The sequence below is a fragment of the Chanodichthys erythropterus genome, chromosome 11 (assembly GCF_024489055.1).
Source record: "Chanodichthys erythropterus isolate Z2021 chromosome 11, ASM2448905v1, whole genome shotgun sequence".
Taxonomy (NCBI): Eukaryota; Metazoa; Chordata; class Actinopteri; order Cypriniformes; family Xenocyprididae; genus Chanodichthys; species Chanodichthys erythropterus.
Window position 1 is genome coordinate 59063365 of NC_090231.1, and position 18141 is coordinate 59081505.

General features: G+C 38.0%; 1 protein-coding gene across 1 annotated transcript; it reads right to left on the reverse strand.

Annotated features, from left to right (window-relative positions):
• Nucleotides 1-14744: 14744 nt before the first annotated feature.
• Nucleotides 14745-15740, reverse strand: sox32 (SRY-box transcription factor 32). The gene is made up of 2 exons (XM_067400278.1): nucleotides 15434-15740; nucleotides 14745-15304 (listed from the first exon to the last, which is right to left on the reverse strand). The coding sequence occupies exons 1-2, from the start codon at nucleotides 15738-15740 to the stop codon at nucleotides 14745-14747; spliced, it is 867 nt and encodes a 288-aa protein (XP_067256379.1).
• Nucleotides 15741-18141: the final 2401 nt, after the last annotated feature.

Sequence of the window (18141 nt, forward strand, 5' to 3'; positions counted from 1 at the left end):
AGTCAGAAATGCGAGATATAAAGTCAGAGTTGGGAGTTATAAAATCAGAATTGCGAGATATAAAGTCAGAATTGCGAGATATAAAGTCAGAATTGTGAGATATAAAGTCAGAATTGTGAGATATAAAGTCAGAATTGTGAGATATAAAGTCAGAATTGCGAGATATAAAGTCAGAATTGTCAGATATAAAGTCAGAATTGTGAGATATAAAGTCAGAATTGTGAGATATAAAGTCAGAGTTGGGAGTTATAAAGTCTGAATTGCGAGTTATAAAGTCAGAATTGCGAGATATAAAGTCAGAATTGCGAGATATAAAGTCAGAATTGTGAGATATAAAGTCAGAGTTGGGAGTTATAAAGTCAGAGTTGGGAGTTATAAAGTCTGAATTGCGAGTTATAAAGTCAGAATTGCGAGATATAAAGTCAGAATTGCGAGATATAAAGTCAGAATTGTGAGATATAAAGTCAGAGTTGGGAGTTATAAAGTCTGAATTGCGAGTTATAAAGTCAGAATTGCGAGATATAAAGTCAGAATTGCGAGATATAAAGTCAGAATTGTGAGATATAAAGTCAGAGTTGGGAGTTATAAAGTCTGAATTGCGAGATATAAAGTCAGAATTGCGAGATATAAAGTCAGAATTGCGAGATATAAAATCAGAATTGCGAGATATAAAGTCAGAATTGCGAGATATAAAGTCAGAGTTGGGAGTTATAAAGTCTGAATTGCGAGTTATAAAGTCAGAATTGCGAGATATAAAGTCAGAATTGCGAGATATAAAATCAGAATTGCGAGATATAAAGTCAGAATTGCGAGATATAAAGTCAGAATTGTGAGATATAAAGTCAGAGTTGGGAGTTATAAAGTCTGAATTGCGAGTTATAAAGTCAGAATTGCGAGATATAAAGTCAGAATTGTGAGATATAAAGTCAGAATTGTGAGATATAAAGTCAGAATTGTGAGATATAAAGTAAGAATTGCGAGATATAAAGTCAGAATTGCGAGATATAAAATCAGAATTGCGAGATATAAAGTCAGAATTGCGAGTTATAAAGTCAGAATTGCGAGATATAAAGTCAGAATTAGGAGTTACAAAGTCAGAATTGCGAGATATAAAGTCAAAATTGCGAGATATAAAGTCAGAATTGCGAGATATAAAGTCAGAATTAGGAGTTACAAAGTCAGAATTGCGAGATATAAAGTCAGAATTGCGAGTTCTAAAGTCAGAATTGCGAGATATAAAGTCAGAATTGCGAGATATAAAGTCAGAAATGCAAGATATAAAGTCAGAATTGCGTGATATAAAGTCAGAATTGCGAGATATAAAGTCAGAATTGTGAGTTATAAAGTCAGAATTGCGAGATATAAAGTCAGAATTGCGAGGATAGAATTTATATCTCACAATTTATAATTCAATTCTGACTTTATAACTCACTAATGTGAGTTTAAATCTCGCAATTCTGAGAAAAAAAGTCAGAATTGTGAGATAAAAAGTTGCAACTACCTTTGTTATTTTTTTATTTTATTTTATTTTTTATTTTTTATCTTCCGTACAGAGAATGCAAACTCCAGATTCATCAAGAATCACTGCAACTCCGCCTGTATTGTCCCTCCATTCTGGCACATAGGTAATGCCCTCCATACTGGCATTGAAATACATCAACTATTTTACTTGTGAAGAACCAACAGGCCATATTTGTGTGTGTGTGTGTGTGTGTGTGTGTGTGTGTGTGTGTGTGTGTGTGTGTGTGTGTGTGTGTGTGTGTGAGCGAGCGGTGAGTGCGAACACATATACAGCTTCCGTCTGACTCATGTAAAGTCCCCCGGCACTCAGGAGCCAGTGCTATTGTGTAATTCCCCACAAAGGCCTGCCTGGCGACAGTATGTGTGTATATTCGTAAGTGTGAGTCTATGTCTGTGGGGGACAGGGTGTGTGTGTCTGAAGGCGGACAGTATGTGCTTCTACGCCAAGGACAGGAAGCAGTTTGTGGGGGACAGGAAATGCAGGCTGAAGCACTAGTCTAGATAAGGGCGAGAGACCTCTCCCATACACAAAACACACACTTATATAAAAATAGGGACGTTTTATAAACTTCTGCTGTTTTTATATACAGCTAGTCATACATGTTAAAACCTAGCCCTGAAACACACCCCTCACTCCATCCCAGTCTCCCCAAGGCCTTACTGGTGCCTCACATACATGTTAACACTCTAAAAAAGCTATAAATGTCTAATGGGACCTGGTGGTATCAAGGTCAGTAATAGAGAGAGAACCCAAATGCAGGTAAGAAAAAGAAAAGGGAAGAAGGCAGAAAAAGACCCAACAGGGTCAGAACTAGTGGCAACTCCAGGACATTTTTAATGGGGTGGTCAGAGGGGGACAATAAAACTTACACTGAAAAAACTGTAAACCTACATTTGTAATTTCAAGATCTATTTTTACTTTATCTAACCCACAACATTAAATTAATTTCTTTGATTCATCAGGTTTATGCAGATTAAACTACATTTTTGACTTGCATGGAACCTGTTGATTTAGATGTTCTTACATAAAGCACATTGTTTAGGAATGAACTGTAAAAAAAAAAAAAAAAAAAAAAAATTCACTGTTTCCTGCAATTGTAAATCCTGTGTAAATACATTTAGCTTATACTAGTGATGCACTGAAATAAAAATGTAGGATGAATTTGGCCAAAAACCAATAAAAATGAAAATAAAGTTTATTAATTAATCAAATTTATTTAATAAACAACACTCAAATTGAGTTTGAAACAAACATTTTTACACCTAAAGCAATTTTTATATCAACCTTTTAAGTAATAGAATTATGTTTCTACTCTAGTTTGTTGGTGAAATATAAACATTTAAATGACGGCAGTAAGAGAAACTTGTTTTCATGACAGATTTATTTAAACATTGCCTATATTAAAGAATGAAGTAAATAATATATTGAAAATGTTAATGAATATGTAATCTACTGCATATATTTATCAAAATGCTCCTCTCTAGAGTTATTTTGTTTCTGGTTAACTAACGAGTTATGGTCATTGAATAGCTTACCTGAGGTAAATGTGACATCGTTTACAAGCTGTTTTATTGATGTTTTTCCACATTTGAAACACTGACTGAGTGATTACATGAGACATGTTGTCTCCTTAGCAAAGGGCAGCTTAGGGAGGGGAATAAAGTGGATCACCATAGAAAAGCGAACCAACACAGTAAGGTCCACCGATTTACTGGACGGGGGAAGGCCTATGACAAAGTCCATGGCAATGTGGGACCAAGGATGGAGGGGGATGGCGAGGGAGGCGTGTTGGATCATTTATTCTGGGCACAGACCAAGCAGGCAACAACTAACTGACAGACTTCTTGAGAAATGGAAGGCAATCCTCAATCCTGGGGTGTGTTTCCTGAAGCCAACAATGGTCAGTTGTTACCAACATACCAACCATAGTTGGGTAACAATGTTTTTGGGAAGAGCATCCCTGGATGGCAAGCCTTGGTAAGTGGCTCCACAGGAGGGCAGGATCAATTTAGGCACAACTGATCATCCCATGGGCACCTCAGCTGACCGAAGTGCCTCCATGACCCCCACCTCGACATGCCAAATTGCCAGGTGATAGGTTCAGGAATATGACTGTAGTCTTGGCCAGCGAACTGGTGGGACATGGCATCTGTTTTAACATTTTCGGAGCCTTAATGGTAAGATAAGTTAAATTTGAAATGCCCAAAGTACTATTCATTCAGACAAGAACAGGTGATGGGAGTAACAGGCACAAGGTTGCACTTTACCATTCCCCAGGGTTCACTGGGAAAGGATCACCCCAACACCAACCTCTGAGGCATCCACCTCCACAATGAACTGCCACTCAGGATCTTTAAATGGTAAAATGGGTGCAGAATAGAAACAGACCTCTGAAAGGACTAGGACCAGAGAAAGGGAGTCCTTGTGGAGGTGGAAGCCAGCAAGATTGCACTGGTCTGGCTAAATATAAGCAAATCCAAGAACCACTGCAGCACCTTGTGAGAATCAAGAGTCGACAGGTCAGAGACAGATGATTGGGTCAACGTGGATCTGCCGCCTCCTACTGTGGAACACTGAGCACAGAGTCGGGAAACAAGTTAGTACCCAAACAATGCCTAAGACAGAAAGGGCTCCAGGAAGGAACAGAATTTCAAGTCCACACAATCTCCACATTGAGTTTCAGTAGCTAGGGATGTCTCAGCACACCAGAAGCACCCAAACAATGCCTAAGACAGAAAGGGCTCCAGCCAGAAGATCCTAGAGCGGAGTGGCCAAGGCATCCAGAGTCCACCAGAACAGAGTGTGAGATGAGTTATCCCACTTCACAGTGGCAGGGAGAAGAGTAGAGGGTGTGGGGGTCATTGATGTGAGTTTTCCCCGACTACTGTCGAGTATTGACTTTTAACGGACAGGTAGAAGCAAAGTGTATGGTTCTGGCACAGTAAAGGCACAGTCCTCTTTAGCCGTGAGACGGGTCCGGCCAACTTGCATGGGCTCAGGTTCCACCAAGGATACAGGAGGAGGGCTGAGAGATGAAATCTGAGCACACCCTTGCCCCAAATGAGCAGCACAGTTAAGACAGTGCAATTATCCACCCTGATGGCCAGGTCCACCAGGTCATCAAACTGTATCAGGAGCTCATGGGCAGATACCGCATCCTGGATTTCATCTATGAGAACCATTTAGGAACTGGTCCCATGGCTGTGCATGAAGCAGCCAGGGTTCGAAACTGGATTGAGTAGTCAGAACCTGAGCGGTCCCCATGGTGGATCAAAACCAGATGTTGTACTGCCTCCATCCCATACACTGATCGGCCAAACACAGGCCCTATTCACAGACACGGCCAGTCAACAGCAGACTTGGAATTAAATGAGCAGACCAGAGAGTAGGCAACTTGGAGTCCTTACTGAGGTGGTGGTCAACAGACAGGGAAACCAGAGATCCAGTAGAAGTCTGGATGGTGAAGCTGGTGCTCAGGTAGACACAGACAAACCAAGGAGTGTGCTGGCTTGGAAGCCAGGGCGGACAAGGACGAAAATCAGGAGGCAACATGGAGAAGTTTGTTTACACATACTACTGACATCATAAAAATACAGTCGATTATGTTCCAAATCATGTATTTAAGTTAAATATTTCCTCATGAAAATCAATGACCTTTTTAAAGTCAAAGCCTTGCCAACCACACATACTGTACGTACAAAAACACATAATATGCTGGGGAACACTGATTATTGCAATAGTTAATCATTTTAATGAGCATTTGTGTAGAGACTAGGAATAGCACACATCCTGTAAATCTGAAGCCAAGGCATGAGTGAGAGAGAGACAGAGAGAGAGAGGTGTGATATATGTGGAGGGCATAGACAGAAGGAGCTTGAAAAGAAAAAGGGCGTCGGAGAGAGAAAAGTGCGAGTGATATATTGTTTTAACTGCCCCATTGTTCTCCTAAATCTCATAGATGACCTGGGAAATACGACCTGAGTTTAGCTTTGGTGAGAAAATGTCAGAGTCAGATATTTTAGGCCACTGCGTGCACACAGACAAATCAAACACTGAATATTGACTCTGACTTTATTGAGTGAACCGCTTTGATTCAGAGATAGACGCGTTTGAATAAAAGTTAATCATCATCTGTCGGTGTGCATCAGTGTATGTGGAATTGATCTCTCACAAATCTATGTGTATCATACATGACCAGTTAGGGTACTAATGAGAAAACACACACACACAATGGTGGATGTGGTCACTTTGAACTGACATTCTCTGAGGAAGAGTTTGTGCAGATCAGTGCTTCTCAATCCTGATCCTGGCGACCAACCGCTCTGCACATTTTATATCTCTCTCTTATCGAACACACCTGGTTCAGAACATCAGTTCATTAGGAGAGAGCTCCAAGAACTGAGTGTGTCAGATAAAGGAGACAAATTATGCAAAGCGTTGAAACATCAGGACAAAAATCGAGATCCACACCCAAAATTATTCTTTTGTGTTCCACAGATGAGAGTAATGCATGTTTGGAACGACATGAGGCTGTTTCTTTTGACTCCAATTTGAATATTATTTAAGAAACTCTATTCTCCCCAGAAGCAAATTGTGTTGATTCTATCTCTTAGATCACACCTTAGACTATTTCTCCTTTATTTCCCACAGCATGTCATATCACCCATCATGCACTGCTTCTCTCTCACTCTCCATTTATAATTCTCTTCTTACAGTTAGAGTTTCTCTCACACTCAGATGGAGGTAAAGATGGCTTGTTGGTTCTCACAGCAGTAGTTTGAGTAAATGTGTTTGGCTGTTTTTGACATGTTTTGGCTGAATTATTAACGTTTTAACCAGTAATATGTCCCACTAGTCATAATATTTCACTATATAAGTGAGGATATTTGGCTCTTACAAGTATAGCCAAACCTGTACACACACACACACACACAGCACAGAGATAACGAGAAGTGATTTCACACTTTAGCTCTTGTACTACTTCCCATGAGTGGGTCAGCTGAGCAGCTTCCCTCTTCTGATCTCTACATAGATAAAGTGCCTGTCACTCAAAACACACACATTAACTCTAATTCTAACTCTAACCCTAATTCCCTAATCTAACATCCAGAAAACAAAAAAAATATGGCTAAGTAGGGACACACACACTAATCTCTCCTTTGAAGTAAGTCTATAAGACATTAGTCTTGTGTTGAGGCATCATTTAAAAGTTTTTTTTCTTTGCTGGGTCTCATATGGGCTCTTTAGATGCATGTATGTGCGAATGGTCCTGATGTCAACACTTCATAGGAAGGTTTAAAAGTCCTGGCTCAGCACCATCCCAAATAGACCTTATCCACACAGAAAACCTTTATCAGATGGCCTTGTGGCCTTACAATAACACAAGCGCTATCAGTCGAGCGCAGGCTATATCTGGCATCCCTGCCCTATAACAACAATAAATACGCTGAGTTATGCGTCCAACCTCATTCCAACAACAACAAATAGGCTTAAAGAAACGGAATAATTGGAACAACTGAACTTTAACCATATTTTAAAGCTTTTTATTCTCTCTACATTTTCTCAAAAAACTGTTTGCAGTATGAGTCATTTGACATGCACACTCATAGTTGTTTTCATTTCAAATAAAGATCAACTATATATCCATCCATCCATTCTCCAAACTGCTTGTCCTCTGTAGGGTCGTGGGGATGCTGGAGTCAATCCTTCAGTGCCCTTGTTAGCGCGCCCGCCTCCCATGCTGATGACGCAGGTTCGAATCAATTTCTACACCAGGGGTGTCCAAACCTGCTCCACTGTCCTGCCGAGTTGAGCTCCAACCCTTATTAAACACACCTGGAACCAGCTAATCAAATCTTCAGACTCTTAGGCAAGTGTGTTGAATGTGGCTGGAGTTAAAATCTGCAGGACTTTGGCCCTCCATGAACAAGATTGGACACCGTACAAAAGAAAGTAACACATTTTCAAACACTTTTATTTAGAATACATATAAAACAGGAACATGCTCTGACAGTACAGAAGAGATTAAATGGCCCACTTTACCTAAATACACCCCACAGTCAACTAAGTTTCACTGTTATAAAAATAATATATAAGACAGTTCAAACATGCATTTTAGTCTGGGTCGAGGCTAAAAGGGTTAGTTCACCCCAAAATTAAAATTCTGTCATTAATTACTCACCCTCATGTCGTTCCACATCCGTAAGACTTCCGTTCATCTTTGGAAACAAAAATTAAGATCTTTTTGATAAAATCTGGGAGGTTTCTGTCCCTCCATAGTCAGCCTACGCAATTGCAACTTTGATGCTTCAAAAAGTTTATAAAGAGATTGTAAAACTAATCGATTTGAATTGAGTGGTTTAGTCCAAATTTTCTGAAGAGACTCTGTCACTTTATATGATGAACAGACTGAATCTCGGCTTTTATTCACATGCTGGACTACAAAACCAGTCATAAGTTGCACGGGTATATTTGTAGGAATAGCCAACAATACACTGCATGGGTCAAAATGATCGATTTCACTAGGATCATTAAGTAAAGATCATGTTCCATGAAGATACTTTGTAAATTTCTTACTGTAAATTTTTGATATTACTATGATGCGGATATGCATTGCTAAGGACTTCATTTGGACAACTTTAAAGGTGATTTTCTCAATATTTAGATTTTTTTCCCCTTATGACTGGTTTTGTGGTCCAGGGTCACATTTAAACATTATTCAGCGAACATAAACAGAAGGTCAAACAAAACTCCTTGATGCGCGAGAACAAACCTCTTGCGGAAGCTCAAACGTGCTGCGTAACACGAGAATGAACCTCATTGGTTCACAAATCAAGCAAACATGCTTGAGCTTCCGTTTACCACAACTGATATGTGAATTGATGAATGTTTATATGCAGGGGTTAAATTGGGCTGGTTTATCAGGGCTCGACATTAACGCTTAATTTTTTGACGAGGCAAGAGAAAGAGAGTTTTACTTGTCCTGATTAAAACATCAATAACAAATATAGCTAGGGAATCACCAAAACGCAAGCATGATTCTATTACATTTAGTGTAAGTGGCGATTGATAATGGATAATGATAATATATAATGTATAATGTGCTGACAGTAACAAGGTTGCGCTGTTGAGGCTCACACAGCATCTCGAGGAGAAATCGAAATGGCACAAAGAAAACATGCTGCTGTAAAAATTCTAAATGTGGAGGTTTTTATATTTATAACATATGATACAGTTACGTAACATCACACGACCAAGAGTGCTGTTTTCCACGTTATTGGAAACACGATTGAAAATGTGACACTACTTCTATACATTCAATAATAAGGTAAAGGTGCCATCGAACGTGTTTTCACAAGATGTAATATAAGTCTAAGGTGTCCCCTGAATGTGTCTGTGAAGTTTCAGCTCAAAATGCCCCATAGATTTTTTTTAATTAATTTTTTTAACTGCCTATTTTGGGGCATCATTAGAAATGCACCGATTCAGGCTGCGGCCCCTTTAAATCTCGTGCTCTCCGCCCACGGAGCTTGCGCTTGCCTTAAACAGTGCCTAAACAAAGTTCACACAGCTAATATAACCCTCAAATGGGTCTTTACAAAGTGTTCGTCATGCATGCGTCGGATTATGTGAGTTTTGTATACTGTTATATTGTTTACATTTGATTCTGAATGAGTTTGATAGTGCTCCGTGGCTAAAGCTAACATTACACACTGTTGGAGAGATTTATAAAGAATGAAGTTGTGTTTATGAATTATACAGACTGCAAGTGTTTAAAAATGAAAATAGCGACGGCTCTTGTCTCCGTGAATACAGTAAGAAATGATGGTAACATTAACCACATTTAACAGTACATTAGCAACATGCTAACGAAACATTTAGAAAGACAATACACAAATATCACTAAAAATATCATGTTATCGTGAATCATGTCAGTTATTATTGCTCCATCTGCCATTTTTCGCTATTGTTCTTGCTTGCTTACCTAGTCTGATGATTCAGCTGTGCACAGATCCAGACGTTAATACTGGCTGCCCTTGTCTAATGCCTTTCATAATGTTGGGAACATGGGCTGAGTGTGATATTGGGGGCGTACACCCCGACTGTTACATAACAGTTATGCTGAGATTCGCTTGTTCTTCGAAGGTCTTTTAAACAAATGAGATTTATATAAGAAGGAGGAAACAATGGAGTTTGAGACTCACTGTATGTCATTTCTATGTACTGAACTCTTGTTATTCAACTATGCCAAGGTAAATTCAATTTTTCATTCGAGGGCACCTTTAATTAAGTAAATTCAATACAAGTTAATAAATTTTAGACGCATTACTGACTGTTTTTGTTCTATTTCAGCAGCGAAAATAGTTCCAAACAAAGATCACAGCATGAATATAGCGCATCTCTCAACACTCTGCATTTCATTACCGAATGATTCAGTGTTTTGAACGAATCTGTTGAGTGAAAGATTCAATGGCCCGTTCCAAAAACACCAGCCTCATTCTTGAATGAATCAGCCGTTTGAGCGAATCGTTTGAATGAATGACTTGGACAGTCACTTGCCGCCACCTACTGGCGGTTCAGTTTCATGTTTAAATTTTCCCATCATTTCTTAATTTATTATTCACAAATATTTAAAGAATATCATAACATTATCTAATGCAGTTGTAATTTTTCAGTGTAAATTATTTAATTTGATTCGTAACAGTCCTGCTTTATTTTTCTTATTGAATTTATTGATCAAATGCAAGAAATTGGAAATAAAAGATGAAGCATGTAATAAGATTAGGGGAAAAATCCCCTTGGGGAAATGTCACAAATATGCATATATAAATATGCAAAAGCTGATGGAACACTGTTTTATTTTCATTTGTGCTCCGAAGATGAACGAAAGTCTTACAGGTTTGGAGGTGAGTAACTAATGACAGAATTTTCATTTTTAGGTGAACTATCCCTTTAAGCTTTGTCTGTGAAACCGAGCGAAAGCACTTTCTATGTTTTAATATTTTAATCTGGGTTTGCTTTGATGTCCTTATGAATAACAGTAACATATTACAAAATAAATAACGATTTTTAAAGTCTTTATACATTTTTTTCCAGGCTTTATGCAGTCATATAGGTTCATTAACTGTGAGAACTTCCCATAATGAATATGGGTAATTGTTTAACCTTTTTAATATTTTTCTGCATTTATTATCAGAAAACAGAAAACCATTGCCAAACAATTAAATAATAATTATTTAATGACAGAGCAGTCACTGCAGCTTGCGTGTTTTGTTGATTGAGAAATGCTAATGGATAGATATCGACATTATGTTGCCCTGCTCGCTCATATTAAAGCCCATGTTACTTGCCTTGTCCGTTTTTTTCTCATAGCCAATCTTTTCACAGAGGAATAACCATGATAAGGGGAAAGATTCCAAAAGTCCTAAATTATCATATTGATATAGAAGACATCAAGAATTTTACTGAATTACTGCTTTCAAGGTTGTGTTAAACATATGTATCTGTAAAATGGTGGAAAAACTTAAGTGACACAGCTTACCCCACTCTCACCTACCAATACAAAATAGATAATGCATTTGAAAATATTCTAAAATGACTAAAAACTATAATTAGCATATGTCTAGTTCCTAATTTTACAGACAGACTCGCACACATACTGTAAAGAAGGGGTGGAGTATAGACAAGAATCAATTTTATGTCCAGGATTGTATGTAAATGCTGAGACCACACACACAGACACACACACACAGACACACACACACACACACACACACACACACACACACACACACACACACACACACACACACAGACACACACACACACACAGACACAGACACACACACTTGCACTCTCAGATCAGTAGGAGTATAAAAATACCAGAGAGATCAAAGAAACACACACTACCCTCACCCCACCCACCTACACACACACAGACTAAACACACACTCTCTCTCTCTCTCTCCCTCTGTGTGTGTGTGTGTGTGTGTGTTTACTTGCAATAAACTCAAATGTTTGCTGTGAGAAAAACACTTGGAGGAGTCGCCCTACACTCTGCTGGACTTTGCAAGTAATTACACTTTGGCATCACTAGAACTACACTTATCTTTTTATCAGAATTCTTAATATATTTAATTGTAATTTTTATATTGGATCCATCATCGACAGATATTTGAATAAAGCATGTTTTTGTTCTGAATTTTCAGGATGTGTGCGGCACACTCGATTAAGATTTGTGTGGTTAAGGTTACAGAAACGCTGCAGAAGGTTTAAAAACAAAAATTTACAATTTAACATTTTAATTCCCTTTAAAACACACTTTTAGAGTGCAGATCTTTGTATCCCTAATTGAAATATAGGTCATTGCACCTTATTAGCTGTGAGAGCGCGGTGAACGCTTTAATTAAAAATTGGTTGCAGAAATTGTGGCTTTTATTGTTTATTTGTATATAACAAAAGATGAAACATGATAAAAAAAATGTAATAAGGGAATACTAATATTTTTATGTTTTAAAAGCTATTACAATTATGACAATGTTTTGTTGGGTTTATAATGTAATACATTTCTTATAATATAAAAATTGTTATTACATCATGAGCTCAAGATTTTAAGTTGTGAAAAAACAACAACAAAAAAACATTATGAACATTTTATTACAATAATAATGTAGCTACTTATTACATAATGTGCAGTTATTAGATTATGAGTTTCGTGTCTTTTATTCGGCTTATTTTCAAGTGTATCCTTCTTGTTCTCCAATCACCAACAATTCCTGGCAAACATTCGCCATCATGCAAGACAATGAATTTAGCAACATTGAAGGCATTATATTCTTTTGTTTGGTTAAGTTAATTAAGTAATGCTAAGATGTGTATGTATGTAAACCACTGACGATTGTAATTACCTGTTCTGCCTTAATACAAATTCAGTTAAAGATTTTTAATATAGACTAAAATAACTTTCAAAGTATAATTGTAATTCTTGAAAATAAGGTCTGGAAGGGCGAACTGTGAAATCGAGTCGCGTCATTGACGTAACAATGGCTTCCAACGACCTTGACGATACCTTAACGTAAAAACAAACTTTAACGTTACACATTAAGTTTATATAATGATACATTCATTGTTGCCTTTTCAAAGCGAACTCAGCATTTTGTTATTTTTTGTTCTTCAGTTTTTGCCTTAATTTGACACGCTCGTTGTGTAGCATAACCTGATTTTGCTGAGTTCAACATGTTCCTGGGTCATTCAAATCAACCAGTCAGATTTGAGGGACAAGTTTACAGATTATGTCAAGTTTAGGCTTAAATCATGAATTGGTGATTCTACATCAGTATTCATGTATCATTTTTAGGGGTAAGAATAGGGTTAAGACTAAATTTTCAGACTGGAATGTTGTTCCAGGATCAACAAAATATGTTGACCCAGGAACGCTAACTCAGCAATATCAGGACGTGCCGTTGTGTTATGGCGACATCATGTGGACAACATGTGAACGTGGCAAGTGATTGACTGGAACTCGCTTAGGTTTGTCTCGAGCGCGGCAGCATCACTATCCACCTTATTTTGCAACGCAGAAAGAAGCAATTTTATGTGAATGTGCGGAGACTTCCGATTTATAAGGAAATAACGATAAGAATAACAAAGAGCAGTGACTCGTAAACTCTTTGCCCTACAAACCTCTGTGTTTATGATATGACAACAAATATTCTACCTTTTTGATATATAAAGCAGGATAATGGACTGTTTTTGTTCGGATGACACCGGAAACCTCAAAATTCAACTTACAAAATGGCCGCTACGCTCTTACCTTAAAAATAATGTTGATATGACGCAGCTTCCATAATTTGATTATAGGGTTGGAACTAGACAATAGCTTGCTTATTAATTTATTATTTAGCTAACCTGTTCTGTTGCACTGCCATTTATTTAATTATTTGGATGAATGTCAAGAAGATCAATCATCTTGATTCCTATTTACAGCCTCTGCTAAAATACTTTGAATGTTCCACTAACCTCTCTCCCCCTTTTTTCATGATGTTTTAAAACTTCTGAAACATTCTTGGAATGTTTTCCCTCAGCTTATCTTTAAAGGTCTATTCCTGAACAGGAAGGGGAATTCCATATTTTGATATTCAAATATTACCACATGTTTGCCTGTTCGGAATCAATACCACACATTCCAGAGCTGGCGTAGAAGTATGGAACGAGCATCAATTATTGTTATCATTGTCACTTGCTTAATTGTTTACAGAGCACAGAGACGTGGAATGTCATGCAAAAGTAATCTATACAAATTAAGATTCTCTTGGAGCCTCAAGACGCTTTATGACTGATACTCTATAGCTGATCTTCTGCTGTAAGTAGAGCATTAAGCACTTGAAGTATTAAGTGTTTTTATAAATCTGAGAACCATTGATTAGTGGACTGGATTCAGGTGGATTTCGGGATTTCAGGGGTGGGATTGTTGACTGAAAGGTGTGACCAGGACAGCAAACAATTCTGTTCCTCCTCACAAAGCTAACAAATTAAGTTTTATGCATGAAGAATAGATTTTTTTCCCCAAAACGTATGTATGTCTTCCAAATTGTGTGTCATTCAGACATTTCAAATATTACTGCACTCAAAAAATGCTAAAAATGTTGTTAAAAACAACCCAAGTTGGTTCAAAAATTACTGTATTGCTCACTTAAAATGAGCCCAAAATATGTTGGAAATGAACATTTATTAATAAGTTTAATGAATAATAATTAAAATCATGTATTAAATAGCTTATTAATAAATGTTCACCTTTTGATTATTATTGTTCCCTCTAATAATTATGTGTCTGATTTTTAAGCAAGCAATACAGTAATTTTTGAACAATAGTTGGGTCAAACATTTAACCCAACCACTGGGTTAAAACAACCAAATCCCTGAGTTTGTCTATATTTAACCAAACTTGGCAGCATTTTTAGAGTGAGTGTCATTGATTTTTTCAACATTAATCTAAAGCATTAAAGTGATTCATCCCATGTATTGACAGATAGTTTATTTATATAATCTTGAAAGCGTTAAAACTTTTTACAAGTAAAAAAAAAAAACTATAAATACACACTGAACTCAAGGTAACAACATGCATGTCAGCAACATTTGCATTACATATAATAAATAAACAGTTTATCACACATGCGCTGTCAGAAACGGAAACGTTCACCAATGCAGTCTCTGGATGGAAGCATCATTCAGAGTTTGTTGATGCTGGATTGAGGTACTGGTCAAACTCACTGCGGTCCAGCTGGTCCAGCATGTCCGATCTCACCTGTTCTAGATAGAACTCTAGAGAAGGTCCACCCAAACAAAGCACACAGGCACACACCTCCGTTCCCCAACGTTCATGGAGCTCCAGCCCGCTCTGCTGGGAATACAACAGCGACTCCGAGTAAGAAGAGTTCCGAAATGTTGCACCTCCATGGAACGCCATGCTTCCGTTTGAAGATGCTGCCTCGGAGTGGTACGACGAAGAGTGGTTCTCCAATGAAAACCCACCGTGTGGAAGCTTGTAGGGGTTGAATGGCTGATGTGGAGCTTGACCTTGGAGCATATAGCTGAGGTGAAAAGTGGCGTTTGGAGAGGTGACGTTCTCACTTGAAGGCATCTTGACGCCACGCTTGTTGCACTTCCGTCGACGGGGCCGGTATTTGTAGTTGGGATGGTCGATGGTATGCTGGATTCGTAGTCTTTCTGCTTCTTGCATGTAAGGACGCTTCTCTGCCAGAGACATGGCCTTCCATGTCTTACCTGTAAAAGTACAAAACAACAGTATTAGGCTAATAGGACAGCTCACTTTATTTCAATATTCATATAGGTTACAAATGATATCAAATGCATAGCCTATTACAGGCCTAAATGTCAGGATGTCGCACTCACCGAGTATTTTGGAGAGGTCAGTGTTCTCCAGGTCAGGGTTGAGCTGCGCGAGGCGTCGGCGCTCCTCTTTGGTCCAAATGATGAACGCGTTTAGAGGGCGTCTCACTCGAGCTTCCGCGAGCGCTTTCGCTTCCGGGCTCGAGCAGCTGGATTCAGAACCTACCGACACCGGGCTCGACGGACCCGACACGGGGCAACGCGCCGCCCTGAGCCGCGGCTCATCCGGCACGAAGCGGCACTGTTGACTCTCAAGCATAATTTTGGCGGGGCTGATTTCAAGTTCGGGGAGAATACGGTCGAGGTACATGCTGATGCCCGATGAGAAGTTCGTCCTGGTCCACCTCAGAGATCAAGCAGAGCTTTAAAAGGATAGCGGACCAATGAGGGCGAGGAGGAGTGGATTAAAGGTGTGAAGCGCGAGAAGTTTCACTTCACTGATAACGCCGAAGTCCTCGATGCGAGCGAAATGTGTATCAGTAGATATATTATCGAAATATCGTAAATATCGCTTGCTTATGAACTGCTAATAGAAATTGAAATAGCCAATAGAAACCATAATTTAGGCTAAATTAACATTAAGAAACGATTCTACTGGATAAACTGAAATTCAATAGGCTAAATCAATAAATCACTGTGTTTCTTTAGTCCAAAATTGGTTCCAAATAGGGATTGAAATTATATATAGGCCTATATAGAAATTCTGAACACATGCAAAAACGAGAGAACCAACGAAACATCAATAACTGATTATGTTGTACTAGTGATGCTGTTTCCTGTGAGCTTTTTATTTTACTTTTTGCATGCTAAAATCAAACCTGCTACTTTGCGTTTTTGTTGTTGTTGTTGTTGTTGTTTTGCCAAATAATTTTGTCGGATAAATACCTTAAAATGACAGTGTTCAGTGTACACACTTTTCATCATTCAGTTTAACACTTATATTTATGTAAAAATCGAAACAACGTAGACTACTTATTAAAATATATAAAATAATAAGTTAGAATACTAAATTTTATTGCATTTTAAATAAATAAAATTATTGCTGTCAAATGGGCAAAACCTAGGATAGTGGCAAAGTTTAAAAATGTAGCATTTGGGGTCAAAGTAATTAGTCTTTAAAATGGCATAAACAGATTTTTGTTGTAAATATCCCTGATTGTTACGCTGAATTACATTTTAGTGCGTGTCTTCTGTAAATCATGGTAAAAATGTATGATATTTAATTTTTGCTCAAAAAAAAAAACAAAAAAACTAATTAAACAGGACCTCTGCTGATGTACTGAAAAACAACAATTCAAAGCTGTATTACACATTGTATTGATGCTTGAAAACCCTTTTTGACCCATGTATATATATATTTCGGATAATTAACCGAAAGCTTAACGCTTTGTTCTTCCCTTATAGCCTATTAAATATATCGATTAAACCATCAGAATTCTCCCATGTTTTAATGGTTTAATCAAATTTAGGGTCATTAGAAACAAATGACTCCGGACATCACTTTTGGACACTTTCCATAGACATGATGATTTTCATACTATATTAACCTTAAACCTACCCATTCCCAGAAAAACATATCACAGAAAGATTTCTGCATTTGTTCAAAAACATAATTTAGTATGATTTATAAGCTGTTTCAAGGATATTGCCATCATTTTGTCCTCACAATAGGGTTTACCTGAACCACACACACACAAACACACACACACACACACACACACACACTGTAATGGGCTGATCGCCTCAGACAGCAGAGCTCGTTGATTCGCCGCTCGTCTGATGCACCTGCTGTCCGTGTGTTGTGGTCGTGATTCATTGCCCTCGGGCGCTCAGCTATGGCAGCCATAATAGAATCATGAAAAGCTTTGACACCTTGATTAAACAGACTCGTCTGATCAGAAATAGCCGCGCAGTTAATTCAATGAAGGCAATGATCAAGGTTTAGATTTTTATCTGACGGTCTGGAGCAGCGAAACCTGCCTTTGACAAAGCTAAGAGAGGGCTGCTCGTTAATCGATACGATCTGAGAATAATGCATGTTAGACAGTCTAATGATACTGGGGATAATCGAATTGAAGCCAAGCGTCCTGTCCTATTATTTGACTCACGAGACCCACATGATTGAGTTTTTGTTAATTGGAGACTAATTCGATCTTCTGATGATTATGATGAAAAGCTGTTGAGTTTAGGCTAACCTTGAAATTAGCTGAGGAAGATGAGGCACATCGTGATAACATTAAACTTGACGAGAATGAGATGTGAGTTGTGTTTTGATTTGTTTGTTTACTCAATTTAAAGACACCATCTTAATGGCGGCCATTTTAAAACGCAGTTTTGATTTTTTTACTCAATTTAAAAACACGATCGCGGCCATTTTAATACGCAGTGCATATGTTCACTGCAGTTTCAGCGATCAGTTAAACTACGAAACGATATTAAAATGGGTCTAAGTACAGTCTTAAGATGCCAAAAACGGGAATACACTTTATAGTAGCCTATAGAATTTACATTTGAATCGTACCAATAAACATGCGTCTTTTGTGTCCTAATGTTTACACTAATAAATGATTCCTTTTTCCTAAAACTTTGTTCACACTGTTAGATTTACGACTGGAATCCACATCCGAGAATAGCATCGCTCGCGTCGGTAGTTAAGAGTGATAATGGGTTTAGTTAATTAGTTCGAGGGACTCAGCGTGAATACAATAATG

What these genes read in the sequence shown, in the direction of transcription:
- sox32 (XM_067400278.1), bottom strand. Translation starts at nt 15,740, where the DNA reads ATGTACCTCGACCGTATTCTCCCCGAACTTGAAATCAGCCCCGCCAAA. An exon ending in TGACCTCTCCAAAATACTCG is followed by an intron (nt 15,305 to 15,433) that starts GTGAGTGCGACA and finishes GTACTTTTACAG; the next exon opens with GTAAGACATGGAAGGCCATG.